The sequence below is a fragment of the Hippocampus bargibanti genome, linkage group LG17 (assembly GCF_051943395.1).
Source record: "Hippocampus bargibanti isolate YZ-2025 linkage group LG17, ASM5194339v1, whole genome shotgun sequence".
Taxonomy (NCBI): domain Eukaryota; kingdom Metazoa; phylum Chordata; class Actinopteri; order Syngnathiformes; family Syngnathidae; genus Hippocampus; species Hippocampus bargibanti.
In genome coordinates, this window is record NC_142750.1 from 167,369 (window position 1) to 188,311 (window position 20,943).

Consider the following 20,943-nt stretch of genomic DNA (forward strand, 5'->3'; position numbering starts at 1 on the left):
CTGCCACCATCCACGCCTGCGGCGCAAAAGCAGGGACGTTTGCGCTCCCGCGCACACAGTAAAACAATCATTAAAAAAAGTTCGGAACGATCAACATTCACTTGAGTCCAAAGTGTGGGTGGGGGGTGGGGGGGTGAAGACCCCTCCACTCCCACCCGGCTGCACGTGCAACAGAAATACTGCATTGTTGGAACGCTGAGAAACGTTCAGGTGAAGGCGGCCGTCCGTCGCTTTTGGTCAAACGGCCAACAAAGTCGTGGGTGGGGCTGTGCAAATCACACGGGGGGGGGGGGGGGGGGGGGGGTAGCATTGTCCGGTGGGACCTTTTGTCATTGGGGGAGCGGGGGGGGGGGGGGGGGGGGGGGGGCAGTGTAGCGGGGCCCACACGAGCATTCGGACGGAAAGTGTCCCCCCCCCCCCCCAAAAGACGCCATGAGGAGCGTCTGTCGTGCAAGCGTCCGACACGACGGTGTCGCGCTCACACGCTGAGGGGCAGCAGGCCCGGCGGGGACGCGCTTCCGGAGGTCAGGACCCCCGGGTCCAGTCCGTTGACGGCGCCGCTGTCAAGACGCCACCGCAAATTCAGTGACAAATTCGCCTTGCGTGTGGTGACGGCGAGGGGGGGGGGGGCTCACCCGTTGTCAAAGTAGGCGGCGCGCAAAAACTTGTCGGCGTCGCCGTTGAGCAGCGCGCCGTCGTCGGCGAGCGGGAGGCTCTTGCGGGCCGCCTGGTTTTTGGCGAAGCTCCTGCAGGCGGCCAGTTTGGACTCCAAAGCCTGAAGGGACGAGAGCAAAAAGTCAAGAAAGAAATGGGCCGCCCCCCGCCAGCCGCCGGCGGGCGTGACGGAAAAAGCGCACCCACCCCGACTTTGCGAAGCAGATCGCCGACGATGTTGAGGGCGGAGATTCTGGCCGAGGGCGCGAGCGACGAGCCGTCGCAGCCGCGGGGCCGTGCTGCGGACGCGCCCGGGACACACCCGCGATTGGCCCAGCGCGCTCCAAAGCCCGCCGAAAGAACATCGGGACGGACCGACCCACCTTTGGGGTCCGCGGGGGGCCGCTCGGCGCTCGGGGCCGCCGGCGTGCACGCAGAGTCTGGCGGCGAAGTGGGCGAGTCGGGCGCCGACAGCCCGTCCGTCGTCCTCTCGCGCACGGCCAGTTCCTGTCGCAGGTCTGCGAGGGAGGGAGGGAGCGCCTTCAGGTCGGGGTTCGGTAGGGGGGCGGGCGGGCCTCCGTACCGCGCGCTTCGTCTTTGAGCCGCTGCACCGACACCAAGAGGGATTCCTTCTCGTCCAGCTCGCTCTCCAGGAAGGCGTTTCTCTCGATGGCCTGGTTCAGGCGGCCCTCAAAGTCCTCCAGGGACACGACGGTTGCCCTGAACGCCCCAAAAAAATGTGGGCAAATGGGCAAGGTTTTGAAAGCGCGTCGGGCGTCGGGCGGCACCTCTTGGCTCGTTCCAGGTCGTCGTTGGCCTGCTCTAGCTTGCGCACCGAATTGCGGAGCTGCTCCTTGACGCCGCGCGTCCGGCCCAGGTCGTCCTCCAGCACGGAGATCTGCCGGAAGCTCTGGGCGTGCTGCTTCTCCAGCTTCTCCTGGACGGGCGGCGGCGGGTGAGCGCGTGGCCCGGAACGGCCGGGGCGGCCGAGGGCCTTACCTTGAGGTGGTCCGCCTCGCCCTTCAGCCGCTGGTTCTGGCTCTGCAGGTCGCGCAGGCGGCGTTCGGCCTGGCTGAGCTGCGCCTCCAGCTCGGCCTCCAGCTCCCGGCTGCCCTCCTGGAACTCCCGAAGCTCCTCCCGGGCCTCGCGCCAGCTAGGCGCACCCGCGGAAATAATGCAAAGCAAAACATGGGCGGGAAATCAGCCGCCGCCACGCGGAAAGCCGCGGTTTCAAGCAACCTTTTCCCACCTTTTGTTATACTTGAGGGCTCGGGACTTCCAGTAGGCCACTTCTTCGTCCTTGGCGGAGAACTCGGGAATCACGTCCGCGTCCATGTCGGGACGTCCTGAGGGCGCAAACGGAGACGTGAGCGCCGAGGCGGAGACCACTTGGACCGAAACCATTGGCCGGATGACCAATCAATGCTTTCTATCGTCATTCAACTTGATTTCAGACGTTTTGGGATGCGGCCATCGCAAATATCATTCCGGCCGCAGGCTCCGCCTCTCAAAGGGTGACACGGTCAAAAAAAAACCTCACACGCTAGCGTCATCATTTCGTCCGACTTCAAATATGGTAAAGGTGACGGAGAAAGTCTGAGATGAAAAAGAGGCACTAGTAGCAAAGTTCTCTGCTCTTGTGCACCACCGGCTGCACAGATCTATTCGCTATCTAACGAGCTAGCTAGCTATCCATCTATTCATTATCTAGTAGCTGGCTAACTTTCTATCGATTTGAGTTTTCCGGTTGAGTGAACGCTGGCGCCGCGATCCCGTGACTGTAAAGGGACCTTGAGAGTTTTGAAAGGCGCTTACTTAGAAATGAAATGGATTATTATTACAATTGATTTGATTTTGTCATCATCCATTGGGGGGGCTTTGCGAGGCCCCTGCCGCTCTACTGCGTTTGTCTCCCGTTCATACGTCGCTCAGCGATGACATCATCGCCGGTGACTCACACTCGCGCCGCGGGCTGGTGGGGGGTTCGGAGCCTAAAACGCAATGAATTAAAAAACAACAGCACCCATACAACGCATTTTTCACGCCAAGTTCCAACAAGAAGTGATAAAGGTTGTTCGGGACGGGGTGGGGGTCCTGACCCATTCGAGTCTTCCGAGAAGCGACGCGGTCAAGTGACGAGCGGTCAGTGTAACCGAGATCCGATTCGGTTTCCATCCAATTTCAAGTTTGCGGAGCACCGGGGCGAGCGACGTCTCCATTTAGCCCGCAAAGCCACCAAGGGGGCGACAGGGGGGCGCCTTAAATCGTCCCCGTCAGCATTTCCAAACAACCCGAGAGGGAAGGCGACTGTCCTTTGACGAGAAGCGAGCGAGCCCCAAACGCCGTCGCGACTTACCGGGGAGGCGACTTACCGGTTCGCGACAGACGGAGGCCGAAGGCTCGTCGAGCGGTCCAAAGGCAAAAAGCCGCCGGTCGCCCCCCGCCGGCCGGGCAAGCTCGTCAGCGGCGCCGCCGCCGCTTCAGCTCGTCTTTCGGAAATTGCCAACGCGTCTCCCGGAAGCCGCGCGCGCGTGCTCTGACGCGGACGCCTGCGTCGGCGGTGACGTCGCCGCGCCCTACGACCGCAAAGCGCCGCCAGATGGCGCTCGACTCCAATTCGCGATCCCTGCCGACGTCAACGTTTTTTTGGACAAAACCGAAAATCAAGTCACGCGGGCAAATCCTGCCCAGAGTTGCGTTAACTTCATACTGTCTACTTTAATTTAATCTCATTTACTACCGATTCTTTTCACAGATGACGTGACGTTTCGGCGTATACTTCCGTCTTCGTCCTCCGACGAAGGCGGAAGTATACGCCGAAACACGTCAGGTCGTTGAACGCCTAAAAAAAGCCGCTGTCTGTAAGCAAAGAAACGGTTGTCAATGAAATCCTGGCCATTTTTCTTCACAACGCTCCGCCATGTCAATAAAACATCCCGTCAAAGACTGTCCTTCTCAATTTAAGAGTGAAGTCACCGAACTTCTTTTTTTTTTTTTTTTGTATTTTGTATCAGAAGACACCCGAGTGGTCGCAGAGACTTTGCTCTTGGTGTCCTTTTCAAATCACCGATGGCGTCTCGTCACTCACCGCACCCGGCCCGGGCGGCGGACCCGGTTCCGCAAGCGTCGCGCTCGGGCGTCCGAAGCCCCGCCTCCAACCCGCAGGAATGCGGATGAGCGGGTGCAGGGCGGGGCTTCGGACGCCCAAAGGCGGTTGCTGCGACTTCGCGCCGGCGGCGACCGACGTCGCGGTTGACTCTCCATGGCAGTGGACGAGGAGTGCCCCGTGTGCTACGAGAACCCGCGCGGGACGGAGAGAACGCTGAGCTGCGGCCACGCCTTCTGCCACGACTGCCTGGTCAAGGTGCTGCTCGGCGGCCGGACGCCGGACGCCCTGGCCTGCCCCGCGTGCCGACACCTCACCTTCATCAGGAAGCGGACGGAGCCGCCGCCGGCCTCGGCGGAGGGCCACCGGAGCGCAGGGCAGACCTTGGAGGTGCCGGCGGGCGCGCCGCTCGCCCGGCCGGGCCGCGACGCCTCCCTCTCCGGGCGGCTCCGGCGCTTCTTCTGCGGGGACGGGGACGGAGGCGGCCCGCGTCAGCCGTGCGGCGCCTCGGAGGTCTTTGTCATCGGCGCCCTGGGGAGGCCCGCGACGGAGGACGACGCCTTGGACGCGGCGCCGACCTCGGCCGGGCGACGGCGGCGGCGCGGCGCGACGCGCTGCCTGGCCGCGCTGCTCTGCGCCTTTACCGCCGTGGCGCTGGTGGCCGCCGTTCTGCCGTGGATCCTTTTGGCCTAACGAAAGCGGCGACAGCCGCGGCAAAGGCGGCCATTTTGAATGGCCGCAGCTGAGGCGGTTGGAAGGCTTTTGGCGCCTTTGAGCGGCCTCGACGCTCCCCAACTTTTGTCTCACGACGGACTCGGTGCAGGCGGGCGGGGGAAGCGCCGCTTGCGCGATGGAAACCTTCATCTTTTCCCGCCGGGCCGGTCTTGTGGGTCCCCCGCCGGGAGCCCCCCTTAGCGCCACCCCCCCCCCCCCCTCATGGCGTCACAACACTTCTTGGAAAAAGCCACCGGGTTGCTTGGATCCGGTGGAGCGGAGACCCCGATCCACGGCTGAAAAGGACACTGTGATCCTCTCCTTTCATCTAGAACCGCTTCATGTCACAAAGAGGGTACAGAAAGTGCCGAACAATGAACGACTGTGTGTCTTTGTGTTGTCATGTTATTTAGTTTTTGTTTTTTACTCTATGTTACTTCCGGGTTGAGTGAACGCCGGCGCGTATGGCTGCCGCTGCTCACTTGGAAAAAAAAATATCCTGTGACTGTAAGGTGTCCTTGATTGTTTTGAAAGGTGCTGCGAAAGACATGAAATGTATTATGATTATTATTAATATTATCGATGCCTCCCAGCCCGCTCACAGGTTGGGAACATGCGGGGACAAAGACCCCCCTCCCCCGCCCGTGACCACGGTCTTGATTTGGGTTGACCCGTTTTTAGTGTCGCGGAGCCGTCGAGCCCAACGAATCCGCCGGCATTTTGTCAAAAGGCTCCCGACAACCAAGATGAGGAGATTCCTTCAGCCTTTTATTGGCCGTCGTTGCTTTCAGTGTTGTTGTAGCGCGCGACAAACGTCGAGGCAAAGCAAATAAGGAGCAGGAAATACGCCGGCCGCAACTCTGGCCAAACGTTTGCTCAGGTGCTCCCCGAGCCAGCTTTTGGGTTTCCTACGGCGCAAATGAGAATGCGCTGGCAGATTGTGCCTTGTTGTCTCAATGTCTTTGTCTCCCGTTCAGCCAGTTGGCCCCAAGACAAAGACAAAGACAAAGACAAATCCATCCTATCCTTTGTGAAATGGCGGCCATTCTGTCGGCCTGATCATCCATTCCAGCAAAATTGCTCCCAAAAACAAGGTGGGAGTGCACTTGCAATGTATTGGCTAACAGCTAGCTCCACAATTAAGATTGCAATAGGAAAATTCTCCATCAACACACACACACACACACACAGCAGAAACCAATCCATTCAAATAAATACATGAATAAATAGATCCACCTTCAAACATGCGCATGATGGCTTTCTTAAAACGCAGCTAGCCTAAGTCAATAAATAAAGGTGTCCCTTTTGTTCCAGCTGGGACAAAAATAAGCTGACTTGGTCTACTCGTGACAAATATTTGCACGTATATATAATAATTTTCCTCTCCTCAACTCTTTGTTGTCGTCGTCATATTTATAGGTGGGTTAATGACCAAGATCCCCAAGATCCTGCACGGGGACTCACATTGTGCTCACACTGTGCCGGTTGTTAAAGTCCGTCTGCGCTACTGAGAATGTGTCAAAACGCCCAGACTTGCTCAAACGGGGCCTTCAGCTCAAAACGGGGCCTTCAGCTCAAAACGGAGGAAACGAATCCCTGAGGTGTCATTCCAGTTTCAGTATTGGCCGCAGTTTCCTTCCTCAATCAGAATCAGAATCATCTTTATTGCCAAGTATGTAGAACACACAAGGAATTTGTTTCCGGTAGAACATGCTGCACTAGTATCGTCGTCAAAAAAACTGCTAACGCAGCGTGTTCTACCGGAAACAAATTCCTTGTGTGTTCTACATACTTGGCAATAAAGATGATTCTGATTCTGATTCTCAAATAGATGCTGGCCCTTTTCTCGCTCAGAGAAAAAAAAAAGGGGGGGGGCAATGACCTGGAAGAATGGAGAGTCATCTCCAATTCATCAAATTGCCACACAATAGCCTTCTTCTTCCACTATCTTGAGGAATGATTCCTTGTAAGCTTTGGCAGCTTTATCGTCAGAACTGTCTGCCTCGCCATGACGAATGACACTATGAATCCCTGTACGATGTCGCCCTCTGGTGTCTTTTGTGTGTCACCGCGACCGCTCTCAATTCGATTCGATTCGGTTCACCGCTGAAAATGTACTTTGGGCTCGCTTTCAGCGCAAATGTCCGCAAGGGGGCGCTGTTGTCTCAGCGGCGGTCTCAACGGCAAGGTTATGGATAGCTCTAAATGTATAAAGAAGAATTTGAAAGTTGATTCTATAGAAAGGGAATTGAATTGCAATCGTCAATCCGGGACTACGAACAAGACTATGAACAAGGATAGCAGTGGTGTGAGGGGTAAGAGATAGGCAAAGACCATTGAGATTGCGGAGGTGGAAGTTATTTATATGGGAGTGGAAAGCTAGTGTGCTGTCAAGGATGACGCCGAGGCTCTTGACCTGATGGGAGGGAGAAACGGTCCAATTGTCAATAGTGAGAGAGAAACTGTGAGCTTCGTTCAAGGTGGATTTGGTACCAACCGGGAGAATTTCAGTTATGACCCCCACCCCCTCCCCTTAACGATGGGCTTGGACGCGATCCGCTGCGGTTGGTAGCGTTCAACTCTGACGCCGCGGCAGTGGTTCTTGACCTGGGTTTGATTGAACCCTCGGGGTTCGGTGGATCCTCCGCCACAGAGGTCCACCCCTCAGTCTAGTCTGCAGTCAGTAGGTCCAGTCAATGGAAGAAGGCTTCGGTGAATGAGCATCTGAAACTGGTGGGCTTCGGTGCCTCCAACAAGATTAAGAACCACTGCGCGACGGCAACGTCGTTGTCCAAAGTTGCGCTGGAAGCAAGGTCAGTCAAATAGGGCAATCCACTTGAAGGTTATTGGACAAGCGCTTAGGCCAATGGGATTACACGTTACAGCTCTGATTGCTCTAAATGGATTTGTGCTTTTCATCTGGATTAGCGTCGCCGCTTTAGGGAAGGCGACATCGTTAGAAACGCTGAAAAAGTCGCTCACCTGGATTTCCTCACAGATTTAGGCAAGGAGCCGAGCGTGCGGCTGAGCCGGCGTGAGCCTCGCCGTTAGCCTCTGCGTCCACAAGGACAGCCGGGCGGGGATGGCGGAAGCATTTGTGTGGGATCAAGAGAGGAAATCCTCTCAGGCTAGCGCAGCTTCTCCCCGAAACAGGATGGACGGGGAATTTAGAGCCCTTTGGAATCGCCCTGGGCCGCACTTAAAGACTTTACGGGAGTCCGAGCTGCGTCTTGATCTGCGTCTTGGCTGGCCTCGCCAACACGCCTTCAGCACGTGGACCAAGCGGTTGGGGTTGCTCTTGTTTGGATTCCTTCTCTGGGATGAGGCGACCTCATCCACTCCAGCCACTCCAACGAGAGCCGCTTATTATAATTAGAATAATAATAATACATTTCATTTATAAGCGCATTTCAAAACTCTCAATGACACTTTACAGTCACAGGATATTTTTTCTGCGGGTGAGCGGCGGCAGCCACAAGTGCCACTCAACCCGGAAGTAGCATCAAGTAAAACAAAAAACAAAATTAATAACAAATAATATGACAACACAAAGACACAGAGAGTCATTCATTCTTCAGCACTTTCTGTACCCTCTTTGTGACATGAAGCAGTAAAACAAGAGCGATATTAAGGCAAAAGGAAGAACACAATTTAGCTTAATGCTAACATACAATAGGAAACGCCATATGGAGCCTCCCATATGCTACTTCATAGCATAGGGGAGGTAAACGTCTGATGCTTTCAGCATCAAGTCGTCCTCACGCGGACGACACGTGCAGCCTTTTTTTGTACGCGGCTCGTGTGTTTGAGAGCGCAGGAGAAATCCGCTCGAGTGGAGACTTGGTTGGACTCCGCCCAGCTTTGGCTTTGAAAGGAAAGGCGGAAGCGGGCGCGTCGCGTTTCTCGGGGGACTTGACGAGACGCTCGCTTGTCGCCAGACGGCAGACGAGGCGCGCTCGGAAAGTTTGCCGAGAGCTCGGCGCGCTTTGCCAAGATGCCCGCCGCCTGGACGCCGACCGGCTCGGATGGAATCTAGGCCGCCCCCCCACCTCCCCCGCGGCCCCCACGCCAAGAACAAAGCGTTGGTGGCGTGCGCGGCGTTGTCCCTGTGGCTCTACGTCACCTACGGCCGCCCGGGCGACCACGCCCGGCGCGGCGGGTCCTCGGCGCGTCCGTCCTCGGCTTCCTTCAACGAGTCGTCCGAGAGCCAAAAGCTGCCGCGGGCCATCATCATCGGCGTGAAGAAGGGGGGCACGCGCGCGCTGCTGGAGTTCCTGCGCCTGCACCCGGACGTGCGCGCGGCGGGGGCAGAGCCCCACTTTTTCGACCGCAACTACCACAAGGGCCTGGACTGGTACAGGTGAGCCGCAAGGGTTGCTTTTGTTTACCGACCAAGATGGAAATCGGATGATTCCACATACGGGCACCTCGGGGGGGAGGCGGACCACCGTGAGCAGTTTGGGGCGACCGCAACGCTCCGCGCGGTCGGGGCGACGACGTCAACGGGAGCGCCGCCCCCGCCGGCCGATGACCTTTGCGTCTTTTGCAGGCAACAGATGCCAAAGTCCCGGTCGGGTCAGCTGACCGTGGAGAAGACGCCCAGCTACTACGTGACGGAGGGGGTCCCCGCCCGGATCCGCGCCATGTCCAAAGACACCAAGCTGATCGCGGTGGTCCGAGACCCGGTCACCCGGGCCGTGTCGGACTACGCGCAGACCCGCTCCAAGCGGCCGGACGTCCCGCCCTTCGAAAGCCTGACCTTCAAGAACGCGTCGGCGGCGGGCGCGGTGGACGCGGCCCGGAGCGCCGTTCGCATCGGCATGTACGCCGAGCACCTGGAGCGCTGGCTGCGCTACTTCCCGGCCCGCCAGCTGCTGTTCGTCAGCGGCGAGCGGCTGATCGGCGACCCGGCCGGCGAGCTGGCGCGGGTCCAGGACTTTCTGGGCCTCCGCAGAGAGGTGACCGAGAAGCACTTCCGCTTTAACCCGGCGAAGGGCTTCCCCTGCCTCAGGCCGGCGGGGGGCGGCGCCGGAGCCCGCTGCCTGGGCGAGACCAAAGGCAGAACCCACCCGGACATCGACCCGCGGGTGGTGCGCAGACTGCGCCAGTTCTACAAGCCCCTCAACGGCAAGTTCTACCGGATGACGGGTCAGGACTTTGGCTGGGACTGAGGGCGGTGGGGGGACGCGGCGCTCCGGTACGCTTGCCAGCTATGTCCAAAGTTACTAAAGTGGATCGGGGATTCCCACACGGTCATAGTGGGAGGGCGCGGTCGGTGTATGTCAGGTTTTCGTCCTCATGAAAAGAATCATATTTTGTCATACATTCCATCATTGTTACGGAATGAAGGGCTCAGTTAAGCAACAGGTGGAAGGAAGATTTCCTGAAAAGGTGGCCAGAAGCAGTCATGAGGCTTGTAAACGCTTGGATTCGGTTGTCCCCGATTTCCGTGGCGATATTTGCGATATCCTCAACCTTTCCCAGCGGTCGGTGGACGCGAGGCTTCACGACATCAAATTCTCTGCGAACTCGTTTGGCTCTTCGATTTATTTGGGCCACGGGGAAACTAATCAACTCAACGTTCAAAACAATCATCTCTTACCTTCCACGACGTTGCGTCGCTCTGAAAAGGGGGAAAGGGGAAATTCGCAATGGCCGTTTTGTCCACAAGGAGGGGGAAAAGGGCAGAGTAGCGCGTCGCCTTCTTCGTGCCCTTCAACAATTGATCTTGGCGTGTCTCCTCTAAACGCTTTTCACTGAGGACGAGTGAGACAACTTACTTTGGATTTCTAGCAGTTCAAAATGGGTCTTCGGGGTTTGGCGCTCTGTCAAAAAAGCGGCCATTTTGTCCTCGTTGTTGAAATATTTGTGGTTGCGTTTCAAAGCGGCCGCCTCGACTCTTTTTCGGGCAATTTGCTCGACAGCACTTGTCTTCGGTGATCAAACAGCGACACTCCGGGTCGGAAGGGGGAACGACGGCACAGTACGGCATGACTTGATTTTTCATCAAGTGAAGGTTTATTTCAACGAATACTGTCAATACTTGAAAGAATCGATACACACACATGAAAGAGGTTACGCATTTCAACAATAGGTCAGAAAAAGGCACCATTTCATCAAAACCTTCATTTCGAGTATCAAGTTACAGACACAAAACAAAACCATTGACAAATTGCTCTGCATTCCTTCGGGAAGAACATCTTTTAAAAAAAGCGTAGGCACATGATTCGGCAATAAAACGGGAAGCATTACATCAGGCGACACTTCTTTGGCACAGCTGCATGACGTGTGAGACACACACACACACACACACACACACACTTTTGTGAACAACCAGGAAAAGACAATGTTAACAACACTATGTACAACAGGTAAATGTCAAAATGCTATAAATATGTCGAAAACCCACAGAGGCCATGGACATCCGGTGTACTTTGGAAAGCCACGCGGGCGCTCCGGCGGTGATGTCAGCCCGTTGGGTGTCGCTCTGTGGGCAGTCGGCACGGTGCGACGCCTCCTCGCCGTGTTCTTCCGCCGTCCATCTCGGTCCCGCCCCCTTCACTCCTTCTTCCGCAGCACGATGTAAACGAGGCCGCTGATGAGACAGAGCGGGAAGGCCACCCAGGCCAGCACGTAGGCGTAGCCAAACCGCGCCTCGGCCAAGTCGTCCGTCCGCATCACCGTGTAGATGATGGCGCCGCACATCGCAAACAGACCTGGCGCCGGCGGCGAGAGGACCGCGTGTTTTGTCGCCGCCGCATTCGAATGGGCGTCGCAACGTCGCCGCGGGCAATGTAGAAAGCGCAAAGGAATCCCTTTTAAGAACCCCCTCGGATAAGCTGAAGCAGTGCAGTCGGCGTTGACGTCGCCTCGTTTCGTGAGATGAAGCGGCCGTGATTGCTTTGCATTGACAACTGCTTGGAGCTTAAGCGACCGCGTCGTTCTTTGCTATTCATTCGGCCCCGATTGGTGAGTAAGCGATGTCAATTAGCGCAGCGCGCGAGCTGGTACTCACTGGCCAAGATCTGGAAGATGGCGGTGAAGAAGAAGCGACCGCCCTTCACCAGTTTGAAGAGCTGGAAGACGAACGCCAACAGCGAGAAGAAGCAGAAGAGCACGGCCAGGATCATCAGGGCCTGCACCGCCTGGATCCAGTCTGGCGGGCACAGAACGGTACGCGGTCACCCGCGCGCCCACGCCGCATTGGCGTTTCGGCTCGCAAACCTTCATCGCTGGCCGGAGTGCACTGGTAGATGACGTCGTTGCTCAGGCAGCTGTACCACAGGTCCTTGCTGACGTTGCCGCCGACAGTCCAGGCCTGGTCAACACAACACCGCCCAAAAAGCTTTTCACCACAGACAACCACACGTTCGACTAGACCGGGGCTGTCAAAGGTCATTTGACATGGTGGGCCACATACGGCCTCGGTAGATGTCAAACGGGCCGGACCATTCAAGTGATACCAAACATGCTATAAATAGCCAAATATCCTTCCTTCAATTGCGAAACTTGTTGAAAACGCACCGAGCGCAAAGGTTTCCCACGCATCTTTGTCAAAAAAATATGACACGGTTCATTTTTCATTGAAAATTCTACACTCCTTATGTACTTTTCTCCGTTTGGATAATGACATTTTGGCTAATGAGGGTGTTGAAAGACTGCGGTTGAAAAAAAACACACCTGTTTTCTTCTCCATAGATTGAAACGGCACCACTCTACCCCCTAGTGGACAACCCTTGAATTGCACCTCATGAAAAATATGAATTCCGTGTCGTTTTTGCATATTTTTCCCACTTTGAAATTATCCTGCGGGCCTGATCAAACCTCCTTGGGGGGCCGATTTTGGCTTCGCAGGCCGTATGTTTGACACTCCTGGACTAGACCGAAGCCAATTGACGCACACGACGGCGGAACTTGGATCGTTTTTCAGGAGAAGACTTTCAAGGAGGCGCAACCTTGTCATAAAAATGAACCGCATTGCAGAGCGTACGGCTTCTGTTGACAAATGATTAGAAAACGACGCAAAAATGTCGGGCGCAAGAACCGGCGCACAATATCGCCAATACTATTGCTTATCATAACGAACCGTACATGTTAGAAAGGTAATAAAGTGAGCGCCGTGAGTCCCACCTTCATTCCAAACGGTAATAATACGCCAAAGAGAGCGCATTTTGCTCAAAGACGTTCTCGGGAGGAGAAGAAATAGAAGACTGCAGACTTACACTCGCTGCTGTGGACACGATGAGAAGGATGAGGATGATCAGGTGCACAATGAGCACTCCGAGCAGGATCAGCAGCATTTTCAAGTATTTCTACCAGGAAGCAAACAAAAAGAGACATTTTGGCTGACATGGATGTGATGTGGCTGAGGGGCAAAAAAAGTGCACTTGCGCCTCTCCGACGATAGATGGGGACATTTCCTTCTAGATGCTCATCGACCGCAATGTTTACTTGGAAAAGTCTCCTCTTACATCGCCAACATAAAAAAATGCAAACGACGGGGACATGTCGCGTTTAAAGTGTTTCTTTGCCTTGGTCGAGGTGGGAAAATCTGACGGCGTAAGCAACCGCGTCTAAGGGAAGGTCGAAACCAGAGAAGGTGGCGCCCGGCCCGCTCAAGAGAATCTGCGTGGAAACAAGAAAGCGACGATGCAAACGTTTCCATCGAACCACGAAACGGCGCCTCGAGGCGTCCGACGAATACTTAAAAAAAAAAGTCCACGGAGGTGGAGTTCAAGTCCACAGAGAGGAGGCCGAGTTCCGGTTGCTCGGGTACGAGAAAAGCAACAAGGACGCGACAGGAAAACGACAGCAAACGCCGCCGCGAGAATGGGAATGAGAACTTACAAAAAGTCAACGTTTCCGTGGAGGTGCGTCGGGGAGGCGAGAGAAAAGTCCGATTTGCCGTCGAAGTCGAGCGTCGTGGTCTTTCTCGCTTGCCGCTACTCCAGATGTGTGTGGCTCTCGCGCCCCAGTCGCACTTTTTTTTTTCTGGGCTGGAGAACACCGCCCAACTAGGCCCTCCCTGCGCGTCACCGCGGACGGAGAAGACGCCACTCCAATCCACTACTACGACTTGCCCCCCTCCCCATAGTGTGTAAACTCTTCTTCCCGCCCGAGCGATTCGCGTGGATGGCACTCCTCCGCTTTCTTGGTTCTCGCGCTGCCATTAAAAACACATTGGATCAGCCACACACTGAAATGTCATTGTTGCGTATTCACGAGATACTATCGCTCAGGGGTGGGGAACCTATGGCTGGCGAGCCATATCAGGCTCTTTTGATGATTGCATCTGGCTCGCTCGCCGATAAAACCAAATACTTTTTCGCTGTTCATTTCCTGTTTGGGCGGCAGTTGGTGGAAAGCGCCATTTTGATTGGATGATACTGGCCGCTCACGTCGAAACAGGTCAACGCCCCTTTTAAATAAGCCCGACAAATACAAAAATACATGATAACAATCGTACACTTCAGGTTGGAATTGACCGAAAGATGGAGAGAAAAGGTTCTGATGGTAATTTTCAATGAAACAATAGATGGCATCGATGAAACGGTCGAATGTCAGTGACATTTTAACATGTTAACGTTAGCATCAATATACTTCTGCGAGAGACAGCAGAAAGCAAGCGTGGAAGCTAGTGAGCCGTGCGCAGGCTAGCTAGCTAGCGGTAACTTTGCGTACGGACCTGGCAAGTTGACTTTCATTCTTTGGCTGGAGTTTTACCAATCATGAGGAACGGAAAACCATTCATCCTCCTCCACGTGAGCCAAAGTGAAAAATCAAGCAACAACATAAAGGTCAGCGTGATTTGATTGGCGTGAATTGAGGGTTTGTACCTCGCCACATTCCGACTGGGGAATCCCCTCCCCCGCCTTTCCATGTAGAAAAATGCTGCCGCGCGCGCGTGCGACACGGCAAATAGAAATAAAATCATGAAAGAAGCGAAGGGAATGCAAACAGCCGAGGCCGATCGGAGTTGACGTTGATGGAGGACACGGATGTCCTTTGGCGGACGGCGTGTCCAGGTGGACGGTGCTGACTCCTAAACCCTAATCCAGCAGCCCCTCCCCCGCCCGAGGGAATGTCCACAGAGCCTTATTGCTGAAAAAAAGGGAGTTGACTGGCCACATGTTGTTTTGGACACGCTACGCGGCGCGGCGTCATGGATCCGCAGCGAATTCCTGCACGGAAAGGCCCCAAAACAAAACAGCAGACGTTCAAAATCAATCGAGTCGACACATCCTACCGTAAAGTCGTCCTTATGTTCAAAATAGACACAAATATGAATTTCAATTGGAAAATACAATTCTCCAGTGTTTTTTTTGGAGGGGGGGGGGGTTGCTATTGTTTTTCCCGGTTCAAGGCCGCTTGTCGCCGGGCAGATTCAAGTTGGTCAGTGCTCCCAGAGTGCCGAGCATCTTGTGCGTCCATGTTGTCATCAAAGGGCAAACTATAATAATAATCCATTTAATTTCTAAGCGCCTTTCAAAACTCTCAAGGTTACTTTAAAGTAACAGGACTAGTTTTTTTTCTGTGGGTGAGCAGCAGCCACTCAACCCAGAAAACCTCAAATAGATAGAAAGCCAGCCAATAGCTCGCTAATAGATAGCTATCCAGCTTCTTTCCATCCATTTTGTCTGTGATGTCCATTGTGTGGGCTGACTATTTTATTGGGCTAACTCCATTTTGTAGGCTAATTCATTATTTGGGCTAATTTCGTGAGCCAACTCCATTTTGTGGTCTAAGCCCATTTTGTGGGCGATCTCCATATCGTAGGCTACCAACGCAGCCGCTGTCGGCGGGAGTCCAAATGACGTTAAAAAGCACAAGTCGGGTGATGGGAGCTCGTTTGCCAGACACATCGTGTCGTTTGTTGGCCACAGTCTGAACATCTTTTTACTTTTTCTTTCCGCACCCCCGCCGACTGACGACACAATCACAAAAGACGTCTGCAAGTAACTAAAGTCGCAGTTATTGCGCGGCGAAATCTGAAGCCGACACGCCTTCAATTCTGCTGGGACTGTGACACTTGCCGCACGTTACTTAGTACTTTGCCTTTACTCTCACTCTTCTTTTGTTTGCGCAAACTTGGAGCAACGTAGCCCACCAAAAACCGAAGCGCGCCGCAGGAGGTTATCCGCAAAAGTCCTGGCGGTGACGACGCGCCACCTGTTCCAAGCCGCGAGCGTCCGTGAACCGGTTCACAGACGCAATCCCAAGACCGGCGTGAAGTCAATGGCGTGACGGGCATTGAAGTGACGTGAGTGGGAGCTTTGGAGCCAAGACTCCAGCAGCTGCCGGATTGGATTTGGGATCCGAGCCCAAGCCGCAAGTCTTTGGCCAAACAGCTGGACCGACTTTCAGCGGGAACGCCAAGAATTGGCCCGCCACACTTGAAATTCCGTCTTTGGAAGGCCCACGGCGGGTCACCGAGGCCCTTGTGATGGACGCCCACGAAAGAGCAGATGTTGCCCATCATCACCTCCGATGAAGGTGGGGGGGGGGGCGACATGTCCAACGTCTTCGGCGTCGGTGAAGACGCAACGGCTGGACGGAGGCCGCGCAGCCCTGGGGACGGGTCGCCACTCCCATGCCGGGCCGACGAGGGACGCCGGGTCGCTTTGGGACGCTTGATGCGTTCCAGATGAGGGAGCCGAGCCGACTTTCAGCCCTCCCCCCACATCCTCAACCCCGTGGCCGGCCATTCCTCTTTCGCGCCTCCACCCAACATGTGTCCCGCTTCAGCTCCTCCGAGGGAAAGGGTGCGGCCCCTCAAAATGCCGAGAATGAAGGCGATGGAACACAGCCGTCGCCCCCCCCCCCCCCCCCACACACACACACACGCTGACATATCGCCCCCGCCCAGCCGTTGCATCCCCACCCGCGGCATCCCAAGCACGTTGAGCGCTTTCCAAATGCCAGCGCACGCCTGCGGGCGCAAAGCGGCCGACTTGCGCCGTTGGGGGGAAGGAAGGTCTCCCGGTGACCCGGCCCTCCCCCCTTCGTTGCCCTCCAACCAACACCCAGCGCCCTCCGCTCCCGCCTTCCCGTCCCAGCTGGAGAAAGCGCGGGATGATGAGCTAATCGTGCCTCCTCCCACAGGCCGCGATTTACGCGTTGGACGCGAGCTCCTTGTTTGAACACTTTGTAGCTTCTCTTGCTTGAAGAAGTCAACTTGGGCGGGGCCTAAAACCGACGGGCGAGCAAACCAAGGCACTTGAAAACAAGGCCGGAGCCGAGAGGGCGTCGGCCCGCCTTCGGAGCGGGACTCGGCGGAGAGGGCCGGCCGGGGCTGGGGGCGGAGGTGGTCTTCCCTCCACGTGTTTGTCATCCGGGACGCTCGTTGAAAGCAGTTGGCACTTTTCTTCAGACCCCGCAAAAGTCCAAGTCGGGCAAATTTGCTTCGGAACCGCAGTTTCGCTTCTCATCAAAGAGGCTTCGTCAGCAAACTCAAATTTGCCGGTAGATTTGCCCCTTTATCCCTACAGTTCAGAGGTGGCGGTGCCGGACCCCTGCTATGATAGGTCCCTGCTCTCGGGTTGGGGGGAGCAGAGGACTATTTCCCGAGGCTACACTGATGACTTCTATTGTCCTGCCTGATGACGGGGTCGACAACTGGCCTGATTTCCCCATTTGCTCTGGTATCACCTCATCAGCATAACTAAGCCTATGCGGTCTCAGAAGTCTGTTGTACAAACGACCATCGTTAAACCTCACCCATTTAGTGAAGGGTTTTGCTGTTTTATGAAAATAGCTTCTTTTACTCACTCCCCTCAGAAAGAAACCTTTTCATCGATCGACAACCGAGAGCTTCCACAAAGTCATTTGGAGTGAATTCATTCAGCCGTTCACCCCCATGTGCCCCCTCTACCGAATGGCTAAATTGGATCAAATGGCATCTTTTAATTTACTTTTAACCGAGTAGAAAATGGGGACTTTGAAGCGTGCACCTTAGTGACGATGTGGTCGGTGACGTCAGTTGAAAAATCTGCAAAAATGGTCAAAGGAACTGGAGCAAAACGCCACATTGCCCCCTTCCCCTCCGTGATGGGACTAACACCTGGCCGCCATTTGAGCGAGAAAAAACTTGTGCAGATTCCCACGCAGACGTTTTTGCGGGGGGACAAAATCATCAAGTGCAAAGATTGCGTATGTCGCCCGCGATGCGTCATGAGCTCCATCGGCTCCCAACAAAAACAAAGAGGAAGAGCGCCCGGAGGTCGAAAGTTCAACGCGGGCCCCGCGGGACGCGACCCTTGGCCTTCCTTCACTTCCTGGCAAGCGCCCCAAGCAGGCGCTCGGCGGCGGGGATGCCGCGGATGCCGCGTCGCCGAAAAACAAGGAAGCCATTGTGAGGTCTGGGCGCTCGGGGCTCTTGGGATGGCGCCGACTTCCCCGTTGGCCTGCTTGGAGCCTTGCCGTGTCATGCGTGGGACTCTCTTCTTCTTCTTCTTCTTCGTCCTTTTCTTCTTCTTCTTCTCTTGGATTTTTTGGGGCAAGTGTGCGGTTCCCACCAGCTCATTTGCCAGCCATTTGATTCGATTGGTGACATTTCTCATCTTGGATTGGCCCGTTAGCTTCATGCTAACCACCGGCGGGAAATGCTACTAAAGCGTGGTGACGTTCCAACCCTGAAAGCCACGCAGACTGCAAGGCAAAAGCCACAGACATCTGCTCCATATCCTTCGGGAGAGAAACAAAATAATATGGAGGCTGGAAAATCAAGCCAAGTGCGAGTTTTCCGAGGTGAAGAGGACAGCGCGGGTGCTGATCTTTCTTTTCTTGGGCTCCGTCGATTTGGAACTCTTGGGGGGTTGTTGGGTTTTTTTGGTGGACTATTTAAGGAAAGGCTCCATCTCCGAGGACAGTCGGCAACGGCGGCAAAGTGCTTCCTAAAGATAAAGTTTATCTGTGACCAAAGTCGTCCATGCACGTTGCGGAATTTCCACAAAGGCAAATGACGGCGAAGGAGGTGGAACCCACAGCGCCGCCGCCGCCGCCGCCGCCGTCGTGGCGGTGGATTTTGTCAACGGCTCAGTAAGTCACTTGCACTTGAAATAAAGTCAAAGTGAACCGAGAAGCTCCGAGGAAGTGGGAGGGGGCCGGGGGGGTCGGTTCTCAATAAAACACGATTGCAAAGCAAAGATTGCATCCATAGGACGCTGTCCGCCACATTCTTGACCTTTGCTGTTGGGCGGCGTGTGACTTCACCGACGCGCCCGCATTCAGGCAAAAATGTTTGGGTGGCCTCGCCTTGCGTCACTATGGCGCGGAGACAAAAAAACAAAAACACACACACACTGGAAGCTTTGGCAGTGGCCGCCCGGGAACCTTCCGGCTGGTCTCCTGTAGAAAACGGCGCACCGAGTCAAAGAAGACACAAAAAAATGGGGAAAAAAATTCACACACATCTGCATCCAAATTCTGGGATGGCATTTGGGCTCGCCAAAATGTGCTTTTGCAATTTTGCTCCCAAAGACTGATGGATTTCACACACACACACACACACACACACACCAGAAATGAGGACCCAGAAAGCTTTTAATAGTCCCACAACGGGGACATTGTCAAAATGAGGATTGTGTCAAGCCATTTTGGAGCCCAAGAGTGAGGAACGGAGGTGCACGTCATCACGATGACCCGATTTATGAAGCCCACACCACAACAAGTCCCCAAGACGACAGTGATGTCATCCAGAAAAAAAAACACCCCTTTTTTGCAGCTGTTTGTTTACGACTTATTAAAATAAAGGCCTTGCAAACATGCTGAAATAAAAAGCAGGAGTTGTCAGGGGAGATTTTGTTAGTGTGTGGGAGGATGGTAAAGAAAAACAGAGCAAAGCCAGGCATCTCGTATTGTGCCCCCCTGTCCGCCTCCCCCATCCAAACGTTTTCACTTCCCGTCTCTTTTTCTCCCCCCCCCCCACTCGAAAGTTCGCTCGCACAGCACACCAGGCAGGTTGTTTAATTCTTTCCAGATTGCGGCGTGCCGTCGTCCCTGGAAGAGCTGCGCCGGTCTGCTGATGGAATTTAAAGGAGGGGGGGGAGGGGGAGGGAGGGGCGTTGCTCGTGTCCAGGGCGGGTGCTCGGGTGACGTTGAAACAAAAAAAGCGGAGGGCGACACCTATTGGAGGCGCTGGGAAACTACTCACTAAAGTTAACAAACACTACACTACACTACACTACAGTACGTGACTTTTTTTGATTAAAAAAAAAAAAATCACGAATCAGACTAAGGACAATTCGTTTCAGAATCGTCTCATAATTGACTTTTATTACCATACGACTCATTTGTAAGTCAAAACTTTATCGGTCAACATTTTAAGATGGGGAACCAACGTGTATTCTTTCTGCTTTTGGGCACTTCAAATCAATCATTTCTAGCCACGTTTGGTAGTTAATAAAATTCTCCAGAAATGTGACTGGAAGATGAAGCGTCTTAAAGGACTTTGAAGTTCTGTTTGTGATGTAATGTAGGAAAAGAGATGGGCAGTTCACGCTAAGATCAGAGCATAGTCATTGTCATCAAATGGTGAGTGTAGTTTAGCTTTTTTGAATGTTGCTATGCCGATGGCCATTTTGTGTTTGGGAGTCTTTTACTGAGCGTCTTCATCTTTATTAAGTTCAATGAGTTGCTTGTTCTGTAGCCACAAGGGGACACGAGCCAGTGTCTTCTCGTGCCGGTCCCAAGCCCGGATAAATACAGAGGCTTGCGTCAGGAAGGGCGTCCCATGTCAAAGCTCGGCCAAAACAAAACATGCCAATCAAACCTCTGAAGATGGAGGACGTCATTTAATTACCCTTATTATAAAACCACCGGACGCGAGTTCCCTGTGGCCACTAGATGGCAGTAGACACCAAGCGGTCCGACAGAAGAAGTTGGAAGGACGTGTGGGGCCAAAAAAATAATCCAAGTAACACTAAAAGAGCAAACGAGACAAGAAAACAAAAAAGGAACAATTCATAAAAGAAGGATAACTCGACGCACCCCACAACAACACAACAGTTGACAATCGGTATTGATCCGATTCCTTCCTGAGCGTTAAATGAGCATCGAGTGATGACCTCGTCGTTGACGTTGACATGTGGTTTTTGCTTCGTCTTGGAACTCGGAGGGAAGGGACGAATACACAGATAACGCGAAACATTCTTCAAAGATGTAACACGACACTTGGTACTCACCACAGAGACTCGTCGTATGGAAAAAAACAGCCATTATCGTTCACGCCGAGGAGCTAGCTAGCTAGCTAGCAGCAATGTCGCTGTATTAGGGAAGTCAAAGCTAGCGAATTGTTGCAGCTAAAATAGTCAACAAAAGTATTTTTTCCAGATTGGAGGGATTTGGGGCCATCCAGACAATTTATGACTGTTTTTTTATAATTCAAATCATGTCCGACATTGATCTTATCCAGTGCGTTCAGAGGAATTCCGGTTGCCTTTCTGCGATCAACCAATCGGAGGAATGAAAAA

The 20,943-nt window shown here is 54.3% G+C and overlaps 4 protein-coding genes across 7 annotated transcripts; 2 read left to right on the top strand and 2 right to left on the bottom strand.

Moving 5' to 3' along the window:
- Positions 1 to 357: 357 nt before the first annotated feature.
- LOC148885029 (nuclear distribution protein nudE-like 1-B) lies at positions 358 to 3,777 on the bottom strand. Of its 3 annotated transcripts, XM_089018128.1 has the most exons (9): positions 3,027 to 3,353; positions 1,904 to 2,000; positions 1,654 to 1,807; positions 1,443 to 1,591; positions 1,238 to 1,374; positions 1,038 to 1,172; positions 862 to 953; positions 636 to 775; positions 358 to 560 (listed from the first exon to the last, which is right to left on the bottom strand). In XM_089018128.1, exons 2-9 carry the CDS (start codon positions 1,987 to 1,989, stop codon positions 479 to 481), a joined length of 975 nt encoding a protein of 324 aa, XP_088874254.1. In that variant the 5' UTR covers positions 1,990 to 2,000; positions 3,027 to 3,353; the 3' UTR covers positions 358 to 478. The 3 variants fall into 3 exon arrangements, with proteins under 3 accessions (XP_088874254.1, XP_088874253.1, XP_088874252.1); XM_089018127.1 differs by lacking the exon at positions 3,027 to 3,353 and adding an exon at positions 3,743 to 3,777 and having other exon boundaries at positions 862 to 1,172; XM_089018126.1 differs by having other exon boundaries at positions 862 to 1,172; positions 3,027 to 3,350.
- A 66-nt stretch (positions 3,778 to 3,843) lies between these two features.
- Positions 3,844 to 5,790, top strand: rnf222 (ring finger protein 222). Its single transcript, XM_089018131.1, has one exon. It carries the CDS (start codon positions 3,917 to 3,919, stop codon positions 4,451 to 4,453), a length of 537 nt encoding a protein of 178 aa, XP_088874257.1. The 5' UTR covers positions 3,844 to 3,916; the 3' UTR covers positions 4,454 to 5,790.
- Positions 5,791 to 8,413: 2,623 nt separating this feature from the next.
- Positions 8,414 to 10,347, top strand: LOC148885031 (heparan sulfate glucosamine 3-O-sulfotransferase 3B1-like). Its single transcript, XM_089018130.1, has 2 exons — positions 8,414 to 8,834; positions 9,024 to 10,347. Exons 1-2 carry the CDS (start codon positions 8,500 to 8,502, stop codon positions 9,643 to 9,645), a joined length of 957 nt encoding a protein of 318 aa, XP_088874256.1. The 5' UTR covers positions 8,414 to 8,499; the 3' UTR covers positions 9,646 to 10,347.
- A 122-nt stretch (positions 10,348 to 10,469) lies between these two features.
- Positions 10,470 to 20,905, bottom strand: LOC148885032 (peripheral myelin protein 22-like). 2 transcript variants are annotated; one of them, XM_089018133.1, is made up of 5 exons: positions 20,656 to 20,905; positions 12,697 to 12,786; positions 11,699 to 11,792; positions 11,490 to 11,630; positions 10,470 to 11,190 (listed from the first exon to the last, which is right to left on the bottom strand). In XM_089018133.1, the coding sequence occupies exons 2-5, from the start codon at positions 12,772 to 12,774 to the stop codon at positions 11,033 to 11,035; spliced, it is 471 nt and encodes a 156-aa protein (XP_088874259.1). In that variant the 5' UTR covers positions 12,775 to 12,786; positions 20,656 to 20,905; the 3' UTR covers positions 10,470 to 11,032. The 2 variants fall into 2 exon arrangements, with proteins under 2 accessions (XP_088874259.1, XP_088874258.1); XM_089018132.1 differs by lacking the exon at positions 20,656 to 20,905 and adding an exon at positions 13,322 to 13,773.
- Between the last annotated feature and the right edge of the window lie 38 nt (positions 20,906 to 20,943).